The sequence below is a fragment of the Oreochromis aureus genome, linkage group 17 (genome assembly GCF_013358895.1).
Source record: "Oreochromis aureus strain Israel breed Guangdong linkage group 17, ZZ_aureus, whole genome shotgun sequence".
Classification (NCBI taxonomy): domain Eukaryota; kingdom Metazoa; phylum Chordata; class Actinopteri; order Cichliformes; family Cichlidae; genus Oreochromis; species Oreochromis aureus.
Genome location: NC_052958.1, coordinates 13942296 through 13968035, shown reverse-complemented (window position 1 = coordinate 13968035; position 25740 = coordinate 13942296). Strand labels below are relative to the sequence as shown.

The 25740-nt window shown below is 39.2% G+C and overlaps 1 protein-coding gene across 5 annotated transcripts in view; it reads left to right on the top strand.

Annotated features, from left to right (window-relative positions):
• The window catches only part of anks1b (ankyrin repeat and sterile alpha motif domain containing 1B), a 262310-nt gene that overhangs the window by 165119 nt on the left and 71451 nt on the right, over positions 1-25740 (top strand). For all 5 annotated transcript variants that reach the window (XM_031758546.2, XM_039600939.1, XM_031758542.2 and 2 more), the window contains one exon: positions 7206-7392. In XM_031758546.2, the coding sequence (XP_031614406.2) occupies positions 7206-7392 (187 nt within the window). The remainder of the gene's footprint in view (positions 1-7205; positions 7393-25740) is intronic.

Genomic DNA, 25740 nt, shown 5'->3' with positions numbered 1-25740 from the left:
ATTTTTAATCAGCATCATACTGAAAAAGATCATCAGGAGATCTATAATAAGATCTTATGATGTCATCATGTTGTCTAAGAACCACCTTGATAATGTGTGGAACCCATTTATGCCATTTATGCACATATAACACATATAAAAACATATCATTTTAATGCCACGACATTAAGACCTAAGTTCATATACGCATCATATGACACCCATCGCATTGCCTAGCAGCCACCTACCAACAAGATAAAAGGACCCAACATATAAACAACATCTGACATGTGTATTTTTTTTTTTCCGTGTGTATGTTTGATTAAATTGCTTTTGCTGATACCTCAGGTTTCACTGTAGGTATTAACTTATATTTGTAAGGATATTTTTTGTTGCTCAACAGCTTTAATAATTCCACTTCAGCCATCACACTGGAATTTAAACAAAGAAAAAGTAGCAGTTGGAACTGACAAGGAAGCTCATTGGTGTAGTCACCGTCAGGTTTATGGAAAGGCCCATCTAAAAAGATCACTGCGCCCTCTCAGCTGAATTCTGCTGATATAACTAAAGTATTAGTTAAATTAAAGTTTACTGTTCACTAATGAAAAACATAAAAATGCACATTGCTGGTAAGTTATTCCTGCTCACACTGAGGTTAGTTATTCGGTTAGTGTTTCTGATGCAGTCACCAATGAGCCTATGAGGCTGTGCAGGTCAGACTCTGCAAAATACCCTTGATGTCTCTTTGGAACTGAAGAGAGGTCATTCATCAGCGTATGCAGCTAGTCTTAAAGAATGACCCTACTTGAACTTTGCAAAACAAATGGAACTGTGCTGAGGGCACTCTGCACTCACAGTCAACTATATGCAACTTTCCCAGTATGTGGTAAATTCATTTAACCGCTTTGCATCTGTAATCTAACACAGATATATCTGCATTTTCTGAGTTGGTTTCTGTGAGTGTGCTATGCGTGTAAGGTTGTAATCAAGCAGACTGGTTAATGATTTTGGTTTAAAGTAGCAAAACAGTGGTTATCACTGTTGACTCACAGCCGTCCTCTTTTCCCCGGACATGTCCACTTTTCAGTCCGAGGCGTCCGGGGGGATTTTCGAGATTGATAAAAATGTCCGAGTTTTCCTGTAGTCCGACAGAGGACCCATGTGTGTGACGTCATCCCCAAACTGCTGCTTTGTGAGCGCTTGTTCTGCGCTCACAGACGGGACAGACAGCACGCAGCAAGGCGCCTAATGACGTTTAAAAGATCCCAAAGCGCAAGTGCGTCTTTTCAGACGAACTGCAAAAGACATTTCCCTCGTACCGACACAGTACTGGTAATTTTTCTTATGCAGATGAGATATTATTTCTGTACCATTATTTAATTTCAGAGGCTTTTAAGTTATTTTTTTGCACTTGTTGACGTGTTAAAGCCTACATGACATATTGTATTTCACAATTCATTAACCGCACAGAGAAGGCATCGTTTTAATATGTTAAATATGTTTCTTTAAGCAAGTTCTTCATGACTGAGCCAAGTGTCCTCTCTTTTGGAAATTAAAACAAACCTCTAGACTCTTCACTCAACACCTCACAGACTGATTATGAATCACATGGGCTTTTAGAGCTCATTAATCCTTTCACTCCCATCAGTCAGTTAGATGCTGAGGTTGTTGCTTGTGCCACTTGCCGACTGCTGTAACAGTGTTGCTCCTGTTAGTTAATCTCACAGGAAATTTGCTCGCATTTGTCTGTAATTACAGTAAACACTTGCTTTACATTTCCATAAATACATCTGAGTGTTTGTGCCAGCTCTTCATATGGCCCACATTGTCGTGTGTTTGTGTAACAAACAAAAGACGAGAGAAAATGGAGAGAATGGGACCCTCGATTTATACCGTTCAGTTCATTTTTCTCAACCCTTCCTTACTCCACCTGAACATTTTGAAGTTATTGCAACAAGCAGGAGACCTTTATGTGTTTGTGGTTAAAGAGATTTTCTTTCCCAGCCGGTGGCCCCAGAGGACAGACTTGGGTCGTGCACTGCTAATAGAAGTGACTCAAGCTAATACTAAAATCTCTCAAGTGGGAGTTGCACATCTGAACTTTTCCCTGCCGTTTTCTGCCTGTATTAAAAGGATTTGTAGCTGGGATTTGGATGCTTTCAATAAATGATGCAGTTCAATAAGTTATGAGCCAAGAGGACTGCTAGTCTCTGCTGGCCTCTGCATCACATTTAAATCATCTGTCACAATAGATTTGGTGGGAAAACAAGTTCAGTGCTTGGTAGCAAACAGAAGGTAAATTACTTCCTGGATTCCTCACAATCTTAGATGATGGAACAAAATAAAAGACTGTTTCATCTGACTGAGGGATAGAGCAAATAAACACAAGGGATGGCAAGTGTTAGCAGAGAATGGTGGGGAGGACACTTACAATTCTAGGAAGATTATTTTGTGTTTGTGTGTGTGTGTATACCATGTTTACATATCTTTGTGGGGACCAAAAATTGGAAGTTTACTATATTTGTGGGGACAAAGTGCCCATCCCCACGGGTTTGAAGGCATTTTTGAGGCTCAAAATGCTCAAAACAAGTGCAGGATGAAAAAGTAGGAGAGCCAGATTCCAATAATATTTTATTCCACATGGAAATCATTGATTGGAAAAATGGACCTGCCATCACCTGAAATTTAAAGCGTTCTTCATTAGCTATTAGGTTTAATTTTTAAAAAAGACTAAACCTTTAATCCACATTTGGTAGATGTAAGTGCTCCTAAGGAACAGTCCCTTCACAAAAAGATCTTTAGCATGGTGTTACTTTTTCAGAGAACATCTACAGTATTTTAATGGAGGAATAAAAGTAGAGCAATTAACTGAATGAGCATGACATGTTATCCTGCTGGAAGCAGCCATCAGCAGATTGGCCGACTGGTCGTAAACGGATGGGTATGGTCGGGAATAGTATTCGGGTAGGCTGTGTTGTATAAACAATGCTCAGCTGGTACTAAGTGAACAAAAGGTGTCATTCAGTGTGGTCTTCTACTGCTGTAGCCCATCTGCTTCAAGGTCCAACATATTGAGGATTCAGAGATGCCCTTTTGCATAGTTTGGTTGTAAAGGTATGCATTTTATTTAAACCCTAGAAATGGCTTTATGGGAAAATCCAAGTAGATCAGCAGTTTCTAAAATACTCAGACTACCAGCAATCATGTCACCTTCAAATTGTATACGTTGCTGAAATATGTCATGCACTGAATGCAGCTTTTTAAATTCAGTACATGACATATTTCTTAAGGCAAATAATGAAAAAGAAGTTTGATCATTACAAGAAACACACAAGAAACAGAGCCATATAGCTGAATGGGGCAAAAACAGCATGCATCAAAAGAAAGTGTACAAAATCCAGAGATGAGTAGTGGAATGCTACTTGTAAGAGTTGCAGTTAAGAGTTTGTTTTGGAATTGAGGGGGGAAAAGGAGGTTTTAGATGTTTACTCCTTTTTCTTTTCTATTCTCTTGTTCTTCGCCGCCCTCTGGAAGCAGAAGCATCGTCAGCTCGGCTCTTTTGAACATTTTGCCTTCCGAGTTTGTGCGCTTACATCTTTCTGTGGACGTGTGTGGCAGCTGAAATAAAAGACAGACATATGCTATTTGGAATGCTCCACACTCAGGATCATTACCTCTAAGCTAATGTTAACAGAGGACGAGCTGCTGTAGCAACTGAAAATATCAGTTAAAATCAGAACCATAATTAATTTTGAATCTACTGCTCATGTTTCACTTACAAAAGCAACATTTAGAGACAAATAAGCCTCATTCTTTGGTGTATTTGGCATATATTATGTTTTTTTTTTTTTTTTGCTCCCCTCAGAAGCATAGTAAATATTTCTGTGGGGAGTTTCATTCATCAGAAGTGGTGATATTCCTACCTTCTAATCATGAGATCCGATTCTCATGTTATTGATAAATTAGCACACAAATGCTGGGTTGCAAAAGTGTCAATTATTAGCATTTCAACACACGTAGCTTGTTAAATGACCTTTTCCCCCCCTTTGCTATGTTGTTAAAGGAAGGAAAATGGTTTCTTCTAATGTTTAGTCATGCATGGGGTGTGTGTGTGTGTGTGTGTGTGTTCCCGTGTGTCTGTCCTCATTAATCCCCTTCCAATCGGGCACGACATGTTCATTAGCCCGCTGCCTGTTTGCATTGTTAACGCTAAGCCTCAGCCAGAGCTATGGCACATGTGCATGGTTTTTTTTTCTTATATGTGTCAATGACTGTGCATGTGCAGGCTCTTAACAAGCACAAGTCTAGAGAACAGACACATTTAATAGTTTGAAAGAAGAGAAAGACAAATGCACATAGATGAGCCGGCGATGAGTACAGTAAGAGAGTGATGCTTTAGGAGCAGTTGATGTACCCATTAAACTCCCTGAAGACGGAGACACACAAAGGCTCAGATTGCCACTTTAAAATACCACGGTGTCTCATTTAAAGGAGTTCACTCATTCTGTGTTCACGATTGTTTAATCTCATTTTGAGCCCTCGGTGTTCTGTTGTTAAGCTTCCAGTAACACATTTTGATTCATGTCACACATGGCTTGTAGCAGTGTCTTTATTTTCCACAGATTATGTGTGCTTTAGATCGCAGAGACCTCATAACAATGCCTAAGTTGTCGGTTTGTTTAGAATTGCTTCTGTTGCACGACCAAAGACAAATGGAAAGACTAATGAAGAGAATACGTGGCTTTGACAGCTAGTTCTTGTAATGTCCCTCCCCTTGCCCAGTCAGTGTGTTTCCCTGTTGGGCTCATACATCACCGTCTTTACTCCCTGTACCCTTTCTGAGTTGTTGTGATCTTGTCTGGTTGATGCATTGGTCCTTTAAACATCCTTAGTCTCTGTTGGTTTCTCCTGCTCCTGCCGTGTAACTCCCTGGTGACTGACTTTCCACAAAAAAAATTTAAAATGAACTCTGTGCCATATTAGGTTCTGTTAGCAGTGCTTTGGACTTGAGCAGTGGTGTATCCTGAAGTGTTCACTCTTAGCTGGATATCATTTTCTCTGTGTGTGTGTGTGTGTGTGGGTGCAAAAATTCTTCTTCATTCATCCACTTAAAAGACCAAACACACTGCACCAAATTGACCTTCAAGTTCAGTAGCGGTGTACTTTTGGGTGGATTTTTTTCTTTTATTGGTAAAGTTAGTTGGAAATGATTGTTAGACACTAAAGAAATGGAATAAACAGCTCTACCCCAGCCTACCTGCACCCTTAGAGCTCACTCAGCATGGCGTACCTTGTCTAATCGATGCAAACAAGCAGAAAAAAACTGTCAGATTTTCCCCTAAGCTAGCTTAAAGGCTGCAGCTTCATAAATACTGCACAGACATGAGAGTTTGGGTTAGCGTTAGTATTCTCACCCAACAGCACTTATTTCCCAGAATAGAGAAAGATATCCACGGCATTCAAATTTGTTATGTTAAATGAATCAGTCTTTCGTTGTCCTTCCTTTTTTTGTATATTGTCTTCTCTTTCTACTTTCCATTCTTATTTCAATCTCGTACCTCTTACTTTCGTCAGTGATCGCTTGCTTTTTGGCCAGATCCTCCCTATCCTGTTTCAAATGTTTACCTCTACTCATTGTTTCTTTTGTTTCTTCCTTTTTATTTCTTAATTGCTTTTCTTTTCAGTCGGCGTGTCTTCACTCTTTAGATTTTTTCATCCTCACTCAGCCCATTTCCCTGTTCTTGTTCTGCTTTTGTGTTTTTCATCCCAGTTTAGTTCGGCGACTATTTCAAAGCCCAATTTGAATGCATCATGCATAGAAAAGAGCGTCCTCTCCTCCTCCCGCTTTCATTTCCTTTTATATTCTTTTCCCATCTCTCAAGGTTTAGTTTTTATACCTTGAGTCACAAAATAGACCGTGAAGGTCTTACGAAGGATGTTCTGTTGTGCGTGTGTGTGTCTGTCTCTCAATATTTCAGGGTGATATTTTGCGTTCAGAGTTCACTCTATTGATTCCCTTAGCCTACGTCCTCTGAGTTGTGATTGCATATACATGCACCAGCAGGGTTTTGACTGCCTGAGTTGTTTGTGAAGCATAGCAGCAGGTTGTTGAGAGCTGCAAATGCCTCATTATGTAAGATGTGTTTACCAGATGCCAGTCTACAGTTTCATTTGTCCTCTGTCTCACTTTATCACTCACATTTGCGTCTTCTAAGCAGCCATTTTGGCTCGCTCCTTTTTCCTGTTCTACCTCTGTCATCTGCTATCTTGCATCCCAGTTTTACATTTTACAAAAAAGATGTCCCTATCTTATGTTATACACATTTTTTTGAAACAATAGGAATACATGCCTTGACTTAAAACAATGCCTTTGTGTTTTTGCCTCATATGGTGTATTTTCATGTATGTTTCAATAAACTGCTGCATCCATTTCTCCTTTTCCTAGCATCATGTAATGAAATGGGGGGCTCTAAGCAGTGATTGCACCACCAATAAACTCATCCAGAAAATAATAAAATAAAATAATAAAGGGATTTGCTTTTGACTACGAGAAAGCACAAGATCTTCAGCAACAGAAGTGGATCTGTCGTATAAAAAGGAAAATGAAAATAAAGGGTGAGAGGATCAAAACAAAAATAAGGAAAATTGCTTTACTGAAATACAAAGAATTGGTAATTAAAGTTATTAGCTGGTCCCTGTGGTAAAACGAGTGATGAAAAACAGATAACTCTTCTTACATCTCATGATGAGTGGGAACATTTATTGAGCTGCAGGCAACTGCATTTTATTTTTGGTATAAATCAAAAAGCGGTTGTTTGTTCACAGAGAACTGTATTTCTCTAAAGCTATAAATTCTTGCAATTGCAATTCTTGCAATGGTTCCCTTTTAGTGGCGATCTGGTCATGAACAACATAAAGCTGCAACACAACATAATATAATGTAGGATCTGACTTAGTAAAAACCTAAAAAACCTCATTCATAAACAGGAAACAGGTCATAATAGCACAGAAATCAAAAGATATACGAATAAATACCCTGCTACAATGAAAATGTGAAACTGAAACTACGTTTCTCGCAAATGTTTTTAACTGTTAATTTGTGGTGATTCAGACGGGAAGCAAAAAAATCTGTTGTCTGGCAAACCTTTTTCAAGCAACCTAAAAAAAACCAAACACTCCACAAAAGAGTTTTGGACTCTCAAACCCTTCGTCTTCTCTTCTCCCAGCCCAAACAGCGCACCTCTCTGTCTTCATCCTTGGATGTCCAAAGGCCGGTCAACCACAGCTGCGAGCCTAGCGAGGTGAGCTCTTCCCTCGGCTACGCCAGCTTCAGCACCAGTCCCCCTGCCAGCCCTCCGCTCAGCCCCAACCAGGAGGACTCTGCAGGTTCCAACGACGACTGTCAGCTCACAGGTAAGAAGCATTAAATGCCCTTTTAGCTTCAGTTTTCCAGTTACAAAACAAGATGATCATGACTGAAAGCCTGAGCCTCAAGTGAGAACAAGTCTCTTACCTGGAATGTAATGACATCTCACCTCCCCGAGGGGAAGGAGGGGGAGGCAACACAGATATCTTCTCTAAGGAGTAATGCTGTGCTATTTATATAACCCTTTGCATTAATGTAATGGCAGCAATCAAAGCTACTAAAACACCTCTTCCTGTTTTAATAGATGCAAATTAAGACTGAGTAACTTTGGAATTAAAGGGGAAGTGTACAATTTTAAGGTGGCATCTAAAGGGCTGTTTTATTTATCGATTGTTCTATGAGTGACTTCCCTAAGTAATTTATCATTTGGTCAATTAAGAAAATTAATTAAAGAGATTTATTCATTCTTTGTTGCCTGACCAAAAATCTGTCATATCAGTTTAATGAAAAATAACATGGTTGTGAATAATATGGGTTTTTTGTATTTTCACTAACATGTTGCCTGAATTATTCTTTATTTTTGGATTAGTGGTGTTTTATCATCAGAGGGGTCTATTCTCAGTGAAGCATCTGTAGAGAGGGAGTGAAATGTGGTTTGAGCTAAAATGAAAGGGAATGTAAAATCTGTTCGGAATATTTAAAATACCACATTTCTCATGTGTATAAGCCAGCTGGTGTCTTAGTGACTGCCTCTCTTACTAAATATCTACTCTAATAATGCATAACGCACATATTTGATCTGAAAGTGAATATAATGAGTGCTTGTATGTTTTGCCATGTGGTGCATCATTTCTCTTGCACTTGGGTTGCTCATTATAACATAGCTAAGACCACCTTTTTTTATTCCTGATGTTTTCCTCTGACATGTTGTCACTGTTGCCTTGGTGTAAGTGATGCTTAAACTCTGACTGCATGGGAACCAAATACAACCCTAATCTCTTTGTCCTGGGTCCCAGGAAATTGAAATCATATTTCTACTCATTCTATTCTGGTGGCCATAACCGAGTGGCAAGCACCTTAGAGGCTAAGAACATGTCTGAGAACAGCTGGAAGGTGTACAGAGTGCACCATGAAAGCTGGATCATTTCTGACGGAGATGAATTAGAGCTCATGATCCAGGCTACACTAGGCAGGCAGACAGTTTAGCAACAGCAACTTTATCTTTCAGTTAGGCATCAGTCACACAGCCCTGGAGACCCTAGAGACCCACACGCCTCGGTTGGTGAGTGGTTGTTGGACGTTAATGGCGTTAGTGCTTGAAATTGGTTGCAAAGAGGCATATGATGCAGTACCAAAAGTCTACTTGTGATTGCTTTTGTCGTTGCCAGATTGCATTGGTGACCATCAGTTTGCGTTGAAGTTGCAAACAAACAAACAAGCGGCAGTGGAACCTGAAAAAATCTAGACGCAAACCAGAAGACACAACTTTTACTCTTAAGCCAAGCAAGTTGTAGTTCTAGTTGGTGTTGCACTCTTCAGATTCACAGCAGTTTAGCGAGCAGTTTGCAGGAAAGACTGTGTCTTCTATACAAACTGTGGGCAACAAGAGCAGTCTAGAGGTTTTTTAGCCCCACACTGTGTTCTCTTTGAGACCAATTCTGCATGTTTACAAACAAGCAACTTCCTGCAACCACTCGCCAGTCGGGAAATACATATTTTTGCTTAGCAACCAGTAGTTACCATGTGGTCAGTAATTGGTCTTAAGGTCTGTGTGACTGTTGTTTGACAAGCAATTTCGCAGTGACTACTAGCAGCCTCTAGCAACCAATCTAGGACTGCTAATTGGTCTCTAGGCCTGTGTGACTGGGGCCTTAACTTAAATGAATCACTGCAGCGAGTGCCTTGCTGACTTCATTCATCAAAATAAATGAATAATATCTCTATTTGCTACTACTTGCAGATGCTGGAGCCACTCAAGCTATTGCTGAAAGGATAGTCGTATTATTAGTGCAAACATATTGAAAGATGCCAGTTTGGGTGTGTTTGCATTCAAAGTTGTCAGAACATCCCAATACAGACACATTAGCATGATGTTTTTAGATTATATGCAATTTTAACTTGTTAAACTGTGTTTGCATAATCTGCCCTACACTTTGTTTTGACGAATACAGCAACACCAGCTACTTTTACACAGCATCAGTTACTGCAGGTTGGCTCTGACACCGAATGTTCAGCGGTTAGTTAGACCTGTCGGGTAATGCAGGTTCACAGTTATGAAAATGCAGCATTTTCAAAACTCCCGTTTTCCACAAGCAGTGTGTTCCTCTCACTGGCAAAAATAATGGATTATAATGGATTCCCAGAGGACTCGTGATTTTCTCCTCATCAAAGAAACACCGGTAATTTTCCAACCAGTGAGAATTTAGTCAGATGAAAGCATCTGGGCAACCAATCAGCCAGGTGATCTGGAGACTACAAACTTCAAACTTTCCTCTGTCTTTTCCCTTAAAGCTAAATACACCAATGCTTTGCAGTTGTTAAAAAAAATGTGAACTTACTGTTAAATATTCACCAAAAACCTTCTTTGCTTTTGCAGAGAACTCCACTAATCATGGCAAGCTAGTGAAAATGAATGGATTTTGCCTAATATATTCACCATTTTAAATGCTGATGGGGATGTAACGAACAGATTAATGTTAGAGATTAAACTATTACTACTGAATAAATCATGTTAAATATATTCTTTTTAGTCTGGAATTTAAAAAGCAAGATTTTAGGGGTTTTTTGAGGTAACAATATAGCAGATGAATCACACATCTGTTCAGCTTTGATGCAAATCAGGATGCAAGCTTGTTTGGGAGGGGGAATCTGCTGGCTATCTTAAAAACTAGGCTCTGAGACATCAGCAAAAAAAATCCTCTGTTAGTCCGGTGGGGACTCCCTTTTACTGTCACACCAGATGAAACACTGTTTCATCATTAGATGCTCTCCCCCGCTGAGTTTCAAAGTTTCTTCTCCAAAAGGAATATTCGGAGTAATGAATGAGGTGTTCATATAAGAGTCCCGTAATCAGTGCATCTGAGTCTTAAATCTGCACACGTGCACTTTTCACTGCATTTATTTAAGCTCACAAAATAAAAAAGTAGCATAAATGCTAAATAATGCAAGCATGTTTACTATTCACATGCCCCTTTTTTAAAAAATGTGACTGCATATTTATGAGTTTGACACATTTTTAATATCATGGACTTTCCATTAACGTGTATGTCTCTGTGTAAATTAGGGAATATTTTTAAGTAGTCCTTAAATAATTAAAAATCAAGTCGTTCATGCGATGATTTCTGCTCCTGGTTTTATGTGTGTATGTATGTATGAATAAGGTGGCTATAATGCATGCACAAGACCAATAAATAAAAATGGCACTTTAAGGTTTGATGGTAGTTAGCAAACAGGAGAAAAGTCAAAAGTGGAAGACTATTACAGCTGTCAAAAAGTTCTGAAAAATAAAGAAAAATGAGGCTCCGCTCAAACTTCAGCAGGTAAAGCTAGTATGTCAAATGTACCAGAAATATGCACCATCACTGGAGATTAGAAGTGGGTGGGCGAATAGTTCTAAGTCAACACTGAATATTATTTTTGCTTGAAATACCAAGTCCCATATTTATTAAAAAATAATTTTTGTACGTGTACGTCGGCACAATGTAATGCTTTCAATATTTAATGGAAACATAACGATTTGTGTATTTTATGTATTTCTGTATTATGAGATATTTATTTCTGACCTTCATTTCCTTGGTGTCATTTCCTAGAACCTCGTTTGTGTTACCATAGTGATGAAATCCCTGTTGTCATGGAAAAGTGGTGGCCTTGGCGATGGTTAGCTTGTGACGTGGTAATACTTCCTTCTCTCACCTGGCTTTCAGTCCAACTGTCCCTCACAGCCACAGCTATCGGGCTTCCAACAAAAGAGGCAAAGCAAGGGAAGCCGTCCAGGCAGGAGACATATTCGGTGTGTGTGCGTGTGTCTTTGTCTGTATGTGTGTGTGTCTGTGTGTTTCATCCGGGAGCAGTTCAGAGACCCTGCTAGACTTTGATCTGAGTAGAGCCTCAGCAGGGGAAAAACACATTCATTATCAATCCACAGGTGCATGCACACAGACACACTCGCGCGCACACACACATGCACACAGGCGTAAAACTGAATGAGACATCTTCATCTCGTATTCCTATTGAAGCATTGCGGTGGTATTTATGTTACAAGACTGTGTTATTTCCCTCTTGAAGCTACATAATGAGCCTTGGCCTGTCACTGATATCTGGTGGATGACTTCTGAGGACAGAAACTGAGGAGCAATTATTGATCAGAGTCTCGAAAATCTCTTCTTTTTGGACTTTTTAAAAACATTGCCTTACACTCTGTAAATATATCGGGCATGGATAGTGTTCATAGTTGAATTGCTGAGTGGATACATAAAAATTTAATGGCTTGCAAGAAGGTTCTCGTGCTTAAATAGCTTATCAGTGGTTCATTTAGAATGCACAACCACTTAAAGTGTCTTTAAAAGGCATCCCACTTCCCACTTCTCAGTGCACTGGATCAATGCACTGATCCTGTACGTAACCCTTGTGGTGTCCTCGGATCAAAAATGGTCCCTAGGTGAATGGCAAACAAGCATATGGGAATCCCGAGGACACCACAAAGGTTGATTATGCATCCGGTTATTGGTTGAACGGATGCAGTAACATATACTGTACTATGTAAGATATTTGCTCTGTTCATAAATATTGAAAGATGAATAGATTGACGAATAATCAGTTAAATTACATTCCAGGTTATTTACAGTCATGATTGGCTAACTTAATCTAACTGTAAACAATCTTAAGAATTTACCATAGTCAAAAAGGAGTTAGCTTAGTGGCTAATGATGTATCTGTAACCTTTTTTAGTCATGAGCTGTTCAAACTTTTTAATACATTTTTATTTTCGTTTTAGAAAACATACTTTTTCACTCTCCTGGAGAATAGGCATGAGTAGACTGATACCACTCATGTCATTATTTTAAGACTGTAACTACTACTATTGCCTAGGCTTACAATAAGTACCTAAAGGCTGAAGTTCCTTGAGTTGCCACTTGGTGCTGGCTCCAAAAATGAGTCAGTTCCTATAAACTTGCATCGGACCTGAGATAAAGTTTTCTCAACTTCCGGGCGGGCGACTGAAGCAACTACCAGTGAGAGTAAAGAATACTGTTGATTAATATGTGACCTGGTAGTAAATACATAAATACATTAGATGGTCACCAAGGCAGCTGGAGCATGGAATATCTGCAAGCAACGAACCGTCAGCTTTAAAGCGATATGCAATGAGCAAATCGCTCCCAGTGTGGATGCAGCTTAAACCTGTGAGAACAGAAAGACTTTCCCAAAAAGAAAGTTTCTTTTTGAATGTAGACACAGTTGTGACTGACCTGAGGTCTGCAGACAGTGCATTCCAAAGAAAAGGACCACAGTAACTGAAAGCACTCTCAGCACACTTGGATCTAATAGTCACAAGATTTGCACCTGGTGAGCTGAGAGGTCTAATTGGGTTATAGACACTGAACAAGTCAGAGATGTACTAGTGAGCCAAACTATTGAGAGCTTTATGAACTAATAGAAGGATTTTAAAGGTAATTATGTGTTGAACTGGGAGAAATGACTTTTACACTGGGGTAATATGTTCAAATTTCCATGTAAGAACTTTGACTGCTGTTGTCAAAGTTGTGATGGTTTGGATAGTCCAGCAAATCGAGCGTGACAGAAAGCTGTTCTGATGCCCTCATTGATATGATTATGATAACTCTAATTATCCAGTATTATGCAGTCTATGGATGGACCTTGTTAAGTGCAGGACATCATGGTGGCCGGATACATCTTTTATTTACAGTCTATGTTAAAGACATAGAGTATATATAGAGACTCACTAGCTTGGCTCTGTTAATAGCTGATATATCAGCCCATTAACCTCTAATTCTTTTTACAGGATTGATGTGTCATATAATTTCTTGATGGGTGTGACAACTTTTAACTTTGTTTTCTCCAGAAAACAAGTAAAACATTTTTTCTAAAATTTCAAACTGTTTTACTTAAAGACTTGATTTACTTTTCTTGATCAAGTCTTTGCAACTTAGTCTTTGGCTATAAATAAAAACATGTATCAATAAATCCGTTTTATCTCTATTTTTCAGGAGGAAGCATCACATTACTATTTTATCCTTTAGAGCATATAGAAAAAAATTCTTGTTATAAAGCTGGCTGCTGATGCAGACATACTAAAATTTTACATTCTGGGGGAGGGATTGTCTTCTTATAATGGATGTGTAATGCCTTATCACCCTGCTTATGAAAACCTATTATATAAGTCCTACAGCACTTTATAGATGCTGCCAGTAATGCCTTCTAAATATGTATACCTCTATTTGTTCCACTCTTTCTCTGGATGTGTCTCCCTCACTCTCCTTGCTTGAAGTTCCAATACCAGGAATAGATTGGCACCCATTTATTTTTCTATTTCATTTTTTTTCCTCTATTTTTTTCCCTCCTCCGTCTTCTTCTGCTACGCTGCTCATCCCGCCTGCTCTCTCTACTTATTAGCTTTATAAGGCCTATTGTGGGGTTGCCATGGTAACAAGTGGCTTACAGAGAGAAAGAGAGACAGCAAGAGAGAGAGAATGAGAGAAAGGAGTATATATGTATGTGGGTACAGAAGGCAAAAAGTCACAGAATTCAGAGGATGCCAGTGAAAAAGAGTGGGTGAGAGAGAATGAGCGTCTAATGTTGCAGAGGGGGTGGGGGAGCCTGGTGATGAACAAAATTCAGGCAAATAGAAAAAATGAAATGTGAGATTTCAGGGGGCTGGTTTGAGAAATGAGGACAAGAAAGTGAAGGGAACACGTTTTTCCTGACATTCCATAAAAGGTCTTTCCTTCCTCCTGCTACACATCTGTCTGTCCTCTGATTATTCCTTTCATTCCTCCCTTCAACACTGTGTACTTTCCTTCAACCCGAAGCAAAGTATGCAGGTGTCAGCAACCTGCGTGGGCAATTGGACTATAAGGATTCCTATTTATAACCCGATCCATCCCTGGTGCTGCTGTTACACTACATAACTAAAGTTTATGTAATGCTGGACACTGCTTTGAGAGGATATTCCTCCAGCGCAGACCACCAAGTGTAATTCAGTATTAAGCAAAGTCAGTGGAACTGTCGACGCAGTTGTCCTTAATGAATTATGCAGTGCCCCCTGCGACAAGTCAGCAGCAAACAGGCACAAATCTTCAGGTCTCTATTTATTCCTCTGAGAGCTGCTCAGCTTTTTATGCACTCCTTATTTTGTTATTTTCCATGTAATTTAAATGGCAGTTGTTTTTTGTCTCTTGCTGAAGTTTGTCATTACATTAAAAGCAGCAGTAATTACTATTATTATACCAACGCTAGGTTAGGTGATTCATGTAGTGTTAAAAGGGGTCACTAAAAGTGATTAACCCACAGAAAGACCTTATCTTGCTGTTTTCCTCGGGACTTGGTGTAAACCAAAACAGGGCAAAGTATGACTTCAGCTAAACACTCAGTTTAGTCCTTGATGCTTTAATTTATTTGAGTTTAATTCTGTGCATTTTGCTAAGAAAATGGGAAATGGGTGCAGCAATGTATTGAAAAATGCAAAAATATACCGAAATATAGTAGATCAGCCTAAAGGAAAAATCAGTCTGGGGGAAGATAAAGTCTTTCTGTAGGTTAACCTGCTTGTAAGTCAATATTCAGTCTGACTACTTTTATATTTGTTTTGTTGTGTGTCGAGATGATCCCACACTGCTTAAGTGATGCTGAAGTTCGGGCTCTGTGAGGCCAATCCATCAATGATAGTGTTTGATGGTGTGTAATCCTACTGAGGTATGTTTTTACTGCTTTGGCAGTGTGTTTGTCATATTTATGGTGAAAAACAAAGTAGTTGCCCATCAGACACTTTCCATGGTGGATCAAAATCTGACGGCACTTCATAATTTAATCGGTTTTGACAAGATCCCCTAACAGCACTGGGTGAATGTAGCCCGAAGCCATGACAGAGCCTCCACTGTGTTTTAAAGATGGCTGTAGACACTCAGTCATTCTTTACCCCATATGACATGTTACCTCTGATTTTCAGTCCAGTTTTTGTGTAATTTGGCATACCTCGGCTTTTTATTCCTATTTGTTCCTATTTATCCTATTTTATTCCTATTTAGAAATGATGTACTATGCAGTTGAAATGCTTGGTTTACAGCAAAGTTTTGGCAAACATAAGATATGCGTTCGATGAAGCATGAGCTTTTGTAAGAAACTGGAGCAAGAGTCATTATACTGCATTCGTAGCTTCTCCTGTCCCATTTATAAAAAGTAAATAGAAAATTGAACCATGTTTCATGTTAAGACAGATGGTAAATTACCCAAAGAGCAGATCTGTTATGCAGCTGCTAGATTATCTGTAAAGGGTTTTTCTTTTCATCACTCTGTCTTCATGACCTTATCTTAATAAACTGAGGTTAGTTTGTAAAATTAGAGCTAGGTGGAGCTGCCCCGATTTAATATAAAGAATTACATTTTCTTGGTTGTGTTATGAAAAAAAAAAAAAATCCTGCCTAAAAACTTCATATTCTCCTCATAATGCAGCTGACACACAAAGCGGCTGAGTAATCGATGATCTCCATCAGTTAATGAGCCGTAAATGGCAAAGCGATCAACTACTCTGTGTGCGAGTGCTGCGCTTGCTGTGTGTTTACTTGAAAGACTTAAGTTCATTAGACTTCCTCTGCTTGATTCAGTCCTTTGTTGTGAGCTATCACACACTCCACTTGTTCCCGGTATAAGGACATTCTTCTGCACAGATGCAGGTCTGTCAGCCTGCTGCGCGTAATTATTAAGTCATCGTCACCATCAGCAAAGCCTTTGTTTGGAGCACTAATTTGATACTCATGGACACACACACCTTAGTTACCTCAGCTCTGTCCTTACCTTCCTTTGCCAACACACATTTGAAAGAGTTTTGTTTTATTGTATCTCTTCCGACGTAACCTCAATAAGAAGAAAGGTTCTTGACATCTCATTAGTATTTTAATCAAGACCCGAGCTAAACAGAAGCAGAGAGACATCATGCAAGTTTTCCCCCTGCTGTTCTGGCCAGGTTTATGTGCTGAATGTGTCCCCTATTGTGTGGCAGAAGTGGTGAAATTATAGTGCTCCTCTTGTTACTTTTTCAATCAGGTTTGAGACAGGATCAATCAAAGATAAAAGCTGTTCAGTCAAATTTAAAAGGTAGAGGAAGAAAAAGATGAAAGAGCGTTTAGCAGTTATGCAGTTTGAGCTGTATTGCTTCTGTCTCGTGTGTGTAAAGTTTTTTTTTTAACAAGTGCGTGATTTGGTTTTATGCCATACATGCAGTTTTACACTAAAGTTCATAAGGTGCACTGATGCAATCCAGTGCAAAGCCTTGCAGTGCAGCAATCCTTTTTATTTTGTACTCATGGTCTGAGTAGAAATTATTAGAGCTATATCAACAGACTGTTTGACACAGAGTGGGATCATATGTGAGTTTTTGGACAGTCTTGGTAGTAGAGTGTACCGCCCTGAGGGTGCAGCACTAATTAACTGCTCAGTTTCATTAATGAGGTGGATAGTTTTGATCACACATTCACTCTGCGTCTTTAATTTATTTTTCACCTTAGGCAGTTTTGCTACCAAACAGGTTGAGGACAAATGTGGATGTTGTGTGTTCGAAGGGAATTTTAATAATATTGACCCATCTCAGCCTATTACAGCTAAATCTGTATCAGCATGTGTATTCATATTCACCAAGATAAAACCTTCTTTTTACCGAAAACATGATAAACATCAATAAAACAGCAAAATATACAGTGGGTAATTTGGAAAATGTCTCTTAGCATGCTGGCAGTTATTCCAGCTGAGCAGCTTCATTGTTTGCAAAAACAGCTGCATTGACTGCAACACATGTGGCAGAGTAGTATAGTGTAGGATCACATCTGGGCAGATGGTGTTGTTGAGTGAATCATAGTCTTCACAATAAGGTGTTAACTAGTTTTTGAAAAATATTGATGGAAGGTTAATCTTTAATTTTTTTTTTCCCCCTTTCAACAAAACTAATGTTTTATGGTGAACCTACCCAGGAGTTACCGACCGACCAAAATTACTCCAAGAGCACATCGACGACTCATCCAGGAGGGCACAAAAGACCCCAGCACAAACATCTTGCTGATCCCCAAGATATTTGGAAAAATACTCTGTGGACTGAGGAAACAAAAGCTGAACTCTTAGGAAGGTGTGTCCCGTTACATCTGGCATAAAAGTAACACAGCATTTCAGAAAAGGAGCTTCATACCAACAGTTAAATATGGATATGGTAGTGGGATGGTCTGGGACTGTTTTGCTGCTTTGGGACCTGGAAGATTTGCTTTGGTAAATGTCTACCACAGAATCCTGAAGGAGAATTTCCAGCCATCTGGTCATGACCTTAAGCTGAAGCGCACTTGGGTTCTACAGCAGGGACAATGATCCAAATCACACCAGGAAGCCCACCTCTGAATGGCTTAAAACCCCCCCAAAACAAAACAAATGAAGACTTTTGAGTGGCCAAGTCAAAGTCATGAATCTGATTGAGGGTGCTAAGTGTGGCCCAATCAGTTATTAGGTTCCTTATAATAAACTCCTTCATTTAGAAACTTCATTTTGTATTTAATTGTGTTATCTTTGTCTAATACTTACATTTGTGTGATGATCTGAAACACTTACGTGTGACAAACATACAAAAAATATGAAATCAGGAAGCCTGCAAACACTATTTCACACCACTATATAACTTTGACCCCGTGTCAGCCCTGTGTAAAGTAATGTCAGCCAATATATTGACAGTTATTTTTTTTTCTCCATGAAAATGAGTTTTGTCCCCCAAAATACAAAAAACATGGCAGCAAATACTCAACTATGAAAGTAGTTATTGAGATGGAAGTGTATTACATGATCAGTCAATAGCTCTCCTTGGAGTCATGATACTAGGGATGAATATTAAGGACTCTGTGATCTCCTCACTTTTCGTCTGGCACACAAAACTAACACCAAATTTTATGCATAACTTAGAGTTAGGGTTAGTTAGGGTTACTTCTTATCACGGATGACTCATAAATCTCATAGGGCTAATAGAGACACTGTGACTGCAGACTCTTGCATTTGCATTTGTTGAATGTGCCTGTGTGATTTGTTTTATTTCTTTATTTTTTTTAGTTCTCATCGAGTCTTTTCAGTAACAAGCCTCTTGAAAATCCATGCAAACTGAAATCAACAATGTGCATGAACATTATTAAAACACCTCATTGCTATGTAACTCCTCTTCTGTGCCTTTTTCTCTTTGTATTCGGGCTTAAATCTCTGTCACTACTTTGTGGTTGGGTTTTGAATAGAAGGACCTGAGGTGATGATGAGTCATGTTTGGAAGCTCTGAACACAAAAGAGGCTCACACTGATACCCAGACAATATTCAAAATAGCTCGACAGAAGGTAGCAGAATTTAGAGAGATGCACAGAAAAACTCGCCTTAAGAGAAGCTTTATGGAGAAGTTGTATCTGGTCTGCAGTGTTTTGGGTTTTTTTGGCATGCTACCGTTATTGTAGCATTATAAGACATATATAATGTCGAAGAGTGTTCCCGATAAAGAAAAAAGCAGCACAATTCTTTCGAAATGGGTAACAGGGAGTTACATTTCATATATGTGTTTTTTCACACCCTCTAATCACAGCATCAGACACTACTATTTCGTCATAGGTGCTGGTGCCTGAAAGTTATGTAGAAAGTCACTTTTGGCGTCTGTCCTGTGACACACTGGGTTTAGTCATTAGTGATGTGGTTCTCTCACTCCCAGCTTTGAACATTTGGACCCTTGTTAAAGTTCCCTTGGCGTCACATTCACTGGGCAATCTTTCAGTGTGGAGGGTTGTGAAGGGGCAGATTTTTATTCAAGCTGCAGTCTGTTCCTAAACTTACCAAAGTTTTGGTAACTAAGTATCAGCAAAAATAAAAAGCAAGTTGAAACGAAGTGAAGCAGAGTGCAAAGCACAAAACTGTCAGTTGGTGATTTATGTCCACAAATGGGGCATTATTCACTGACAGTTTGTAATTTATAGCTTTTTAAAATGCTGTTATTTCATGGCCAGTGTTGGCATGGACTAGTCTCTCTTTTTGATGAAAGAAGTCAGAGGAGAATGACCAAACAACAGAAGGCAACAGTAGTGTAAAAAGTGCTTGTTACAACCAAGCTATGCAGAAGAGCGTCTTTAGCACACAAGAATCATTGAAGAATCGACCACACTGGGTGCCACTCCTGTCAGAACAGGAAACCGAGGCTATGATTTACACAGGCTCACCAAAATTGGACAACAAGACTGGGAAAATGTTGCCAGTCTCGCCATGAGCCTCAATGTTTGCTGCACATTTCGATATTAGGGTCAGAATAATGGCGTAACGGCATAAACAACATGAGATCATGGATCTATCATGCCTTGTATTAACTGGTGATGTGGGGGGATTTTTTTTTTTTTTTTGGAAGACCTTGGACCCGAGTATTGCTGCTAACCATTTCCATCCTATAGGGGTGGCTGTGGCTCAGGTGGTAGAACAGATCAGCTACTGATTGGAAGGTTGGTGGTTCGATTCCTGGCTCCTCCTGTCTGCATACCAAATATCCTTGGGCAAGATACTAACCCCAAATTGCCCTCCGATGCGTTATTAGTTGCACTTGAGTTTAGAAGTGCTTGTATGATTGGGTGAATGAGACATGTTGTATAGAGCGCTTTGAGTATTCCAGGAGAGTAGAAAAGCGCTATATAAGAATCAGACCATTTACTTTATGGCCACAATGCACCACGTCAGAAAGTCCAGATCCTAGTTTCTTGAACATGACAATGAGTTCAGAAACATTTGTATGTAAATGGCCTCCACAGTCACAAGATCTCAATCCAACAACACCCTTTGGTATGTAGTTGAACAGAGGATTCTCATCATGGGTGCGCTGCTTCCCACACTTTGCTGAATCTATAGAATGAAGCATTAAGGCAGTTCTGAAAGCTTTCCAGCCTGATATTAGTAAGTTGTACGGACCCTTCAGTAGGAAGGCAGCATTTAGACTTCCTGGAAATGTGCTGACTTTGAAGGGTGGTAAAGAAAGGTTGACTTGAAAAACAAGTACCTTTTGGGAATTTTGGTGACTACATTTTAATTTACAAATTTCCCTTTTGTGTTCTGGCGTAACTGAAAATCTCTAAAGCTGTTAAGCATTTATGTGATTTTTGGATAGCACGTATATATAAAATCTAAAATTCTAATCACTGCTGATCTCGTATTAGTCATTTAACTGTCACCATCCCCTTCTGTCTCACATAAGCTGAATAAATGAAATTTCAGTGACTGCCATCATTCTCAACTTGAGGAGACCTGAAAAATGGGTTTTTGCAGACAAAAGACAGTTGCTGTGAAAAAAACCAAAAAAACCAAAAAACTCTGCATATTTGAGTTAGTGTGAATTCAATATCTCCAGACTGGCCCCTCTCCGCCTTTAGGCTGGGTTTAGATACGTACAGGCTCTCAGTAATGAAGTAACGCTCTCAGCAGGGAATGCCTATCGCTTCCCCGCTACCCACGGGGCAGAGTTTAGCCTGACCTGTTTGCACCTGTTAGTGTGGCGCTAGCTCTAGTGTCACAAACCTGAGGCCAACTTTCAGCATGAAAAGATGAAGATAAGGAAAAATGCCCCTTAACCCATAACTCAGATAAGAACTGTTTGCCATTCATTGTCTTCTTATTGTTTTGCTCGCTTGCTTTTGGGTGTGTGTATATGAGATAAATAAAGAGGATATTGAAAACACAGTCTATTATTAACTTGACATTCGTGTTTGTTAGAAACCTCACACATGCGCCACACACGCACACACACACACACACACACACACACACACACACACACACACACACACACACACACCCACCCACCTGTCCATGACAATCTCTCGGTAGTTTCCAATCTTTTTAGTATGACTGAAATTCACCTAAGGTACCAAATTGGCGACCACCTAACCTAAAAACTAATTTGTTGATTAGGATCATGGAGGCGCTTTAATTTTCTGGGCAGCAGGCATCTTCTTTCACAAGCTGTTAAAACATAGTAATGATTTAAATTTTTATAGACAACGTGATAGCGTGACAATTTAGGAGTTTGGTGGAATTTAGAGACCCTGCACCACGGAGGCTTAGGCTGAGAATCATGAATACTGTTGTGTTCAGTGTAATTAATAATACTCACATCAGAACAGCCAGCTATAATATTGTGTAGGAAATGATGGTCTACGGACGTGACAAGCCTGTTACAGGATTTGGGATTCAGATTTGGTCAATCTGACATCTAAAAAAACAAATTAAAAAAATGCAGTAAAGGTGTAATCTCCACTGAGAACAAGAAATGTCCAGTAAAGTAACAGCCGAACATAATGGGGTGTGTTTTAAAACCAATTAGACATGTATGGTGAACTAAAATAGTTAAATACGATGAAGATAAAGGTGATTATCAGCCTAATGATTTTGCGTGATATATTATGTGGAATAACCCATGTAAGGAGCTACAAACACTAAATTTGCTTAAATCCAAGATAACCAGAGTGGAATGGTGTTACTGGGTGCATTCTACCATGTGTCCAAGTGTGACATGCATATCTCTAAATGAGTTTCCTATTCTTTTATATTAATGAGTGCGTATCTTTGGAAGTAAATGAATATATTTTATATCAATATGTGTAACAATGAATTATTAGCATCTGTTAATTTGGTAAGCTAAGTTCATTTTTGCCATAATCCATTTAAAATGCAAGTGTTTAATGCATTTATAATGACTATATACAGTGCTTAACACATTTCTTAGACCACCACCCAGTGTGAGGTCTATCCCACAGCTGCCCTAAATGAACAGCATTGGTAATTATCAAAATCATTCTTATGCTTGTGTAATGTGCCAGCTCTTTAATTGAAATTATAACATAAATGCTAAAATATAATTATTGTTGTTAATCTGTGAATTTATCATTATTATTAGCATTATTATTATTATTTAGTTAAGATGCCCAATTACAGTTATTTATTGTATTCTTGAAGAAAAGAATATTTTTGTGGTGAATGATATGCCTGATTAATTTCTTATTTGAAGTGAGGACCAGTGTGCCATTTTTATTTTGGCATAAAAATGTGAATTCAGTTTGCTATTTGCCTAATAAATAACAATATAATTTTTAGTTTAAACAAGTTTTTGACAGATTTCTACATTTTTTGCCTTTTTTTAAGGACAGTTGTCTAAAAAAAATTGTAAAGCACTGTAAATACATATAGGATGATATTAGCTCTGTAGGATAGTGAATCAGGCTGACTTCAGTTTGAAGGACAGGTGCATTGGAGAGCAAGGACCAGAAGCTAATTGAAACATAATCGAGAGATGTGGATCCGTTCCATCTCAATAAATGCACAAATAACACTGGTGAATATTTTCAACACCAGACCTTTGATCAAAGCAAAATTTAGTCATGTTTTAAAAACCACATTGTAACCTTTCTGAGTTTTTTTTCTCAGAGTCAACAGACATCCTATAGTATGGGACCTATCAGGAGACTAGTCATTATGTTACACTATGTTCAATCCTGTGACACAAGTAGGAGTTAAAAGCAAACACTGTAGGTCATTTTTCCTTTGTAATCCCTTGTGTGGTTTTGAATCCCCAGGTTCTTAAACATTTGGTGTAAAGCTGGAAGAGTACAACTGAAACCTTTCTATTTCTTGTTAAGTGTGCTTGCGGGACCTTAGCTAATGATTCTGACATTTCCAACAACCGTTGAAGGAAACATTTATGTAGCTCTCACATGTAACCCACTGAATCCCATGTTGCTTTAACACTTTCTTAATCAGTAGCGTCAAATCATTTGCTTTCATCATCATCAGTCCCAGCAGACTTGTACAGTACCACTCAGATGGGGGAGGGGTTTGCTCGCCTAGCCTAAGACTAACCTAATGTAAGCTTAGTTTAGTACCCAAGGCTCCGGGAGCTGATAATGATTTATCCAGGCCTGTGGTGCTTAGAAAATAGGGCTCAGTCTTTAATCTTAGGAATGACTGACAGTTCAGATATTACTCTGTAGTTTTTAATAACAGTCAGTTCGGCGCCACATGAGATGGAGCAATGAACGCAACGCTATCAGATGTTGGGATCGTTTCCCAGCCCCTCCTTCTACCTCACACACAGAAAGAAAAACACACCATTGTATGAAAAGATGGCGAGTTTGCGCGACTGTCTGCATACACGTCCACTGTCCCTTGTAGAGATTAGCCAACAAAATAAGATGTGTTGAGACCTCTCGCCGCACCTTTTTTTGACCTGTCTATGTAAGAATCAATAATGAAAAAGGCTTTATTAGATTTCTGATAGAGTCTGTAGTAGAAAATCAACTTGTAGTGGACTGCTCCGACACTGTGTAGATTGGCGGACTTTGTTATGATAGATCAAGCCTTACTCTCATTTTCTGCAGTTTTGATATATAACCTCCAGCCCTGTATCCTTACCCTTTCATTTCTCTCCCTCACCCCTCCTCCCTCGATCATTCAATCCTTCATTCTGTCACTCCCTTATTTCTCTAGCCGCTTTCACACACTCTGTCTGCCTGTCAGTCACTAGTCTGTGCCCCTAGCCTTCCCCCTCACTTTACCCCAGCCTCGCTGCCATTTGTCAACCTTTCTTCTGTGTTTTGGTTAGTTGTTTTATTGCAACAGTATGCCTCTGCATTACTCATTTGCCTTTCCTTTTAAAATGTGTTTTCTATTCAATAACCTCCCTCAACCTCTCTACCGCATATCTCCATCTCCATCTTCTGCAATTCATTTTTCACCTTTTCAGCCTCGTGCTCTCGGTTTTTTTTCCCTTTCAGTGCTGGCCTGCAAACTGTTATACCTCAACGAAAGAATATTGTCTTGCCTCTTTGTCAAGCTATGCTGAGTCTTCCAGCTGTTTCAGCTTTAACTAGATTTATTTACTGTAGAGAGGGTTTAATTTAGACCGGGTTGCATTATACACCACTGTGGAATTGAATCTTACTTCTATAAAGTGATTACTTGCAAGAGAATATTCATTTAAGGAAGAACGCTTACTTTTACTTACTAATATGAGCTGGTGAAAGGAAAAAGTTTTCAAATTCGATATGATGTTACTAGCTCTAAGCAGGTTTTGAGTTTGCGGTGTGCACACAGTGAATAAGCAATGAATTTAAGAACACTCAAAATTGTCAGTGTGCACACAAAAAACACTTGACTTCTGAGTGTGCTGCTAATGCATGCACGACACACTGCTGAACATTACAACCCACTGCAATTGGGCTTGAAGAGGATCTTAGGAAACAAAAATATTGCTTTTTATTTGCAAAGATTAATTTGGAGTCCCATTCGCTGGTTGCTCGTGCATGTGTACCTCTTTTTAATGAGATTATCTGATGTCATAGCAGGAAAAGCACAGGTGTAACTAATGATGTTAATTTATACCACTTCCAGACCTTTGAAGGAGGCTCAGAGTCATACCCGACAGGGTTCCCTCGTTGAAACAGAGCCATTGTTAATGTTATTAGTTAAGCTTGTGTTTTTTCTGCTATAACAAGCTGTTCAGAAACTGAATCATTAATATCTTCTACCACTCATCAGTCAGTTTTAGATTAGAGCAGGGTACCAAAGCAGTCTCTAAATTTCATAGCAGATAGACTGCCTGGCCAAAAAAAAAGTCACCACCCAAAAAAAAGGTCACACTCTAATATTTCATTGGAGCACCTTTAGCTTTGATTACGACACGTAATCGCTGTGGCATTGTTTCGATAAGCTTCTGTAATGTCACAAGATTTGTTTCCATCCAGTGTTGCATTAATCTTTCACTAAGAACGAAGCGTCTGACCACTGTGGAAAGCCTTCTCCAGGACCTCCCAAAGATTCTCAATGGGGTTAAGGTCTGGACACTGTGGTGGCCAATCCATGTATGAAAATGATGTCTCATGCTCCCAGAACCACTCTTTCACAATTTGAACCCGATGAATCCTGGCATTGTCGTCTTGGAATATGCCTGTGCCATCAGGGAAGAAAAAACCCATTGATGGAATAACCTGATCGTTCAGTATAGTCAGGTACTCAGCTGACCTCATTCTTGGAGCACATACTCTTGCTGAACCTAGACCTGACCCACTGCAGCAACCCCAGACCATGAAACTGCCCTCACAGGCTTGTATAGTAAGCACTAGGCAAGATGGGTGCA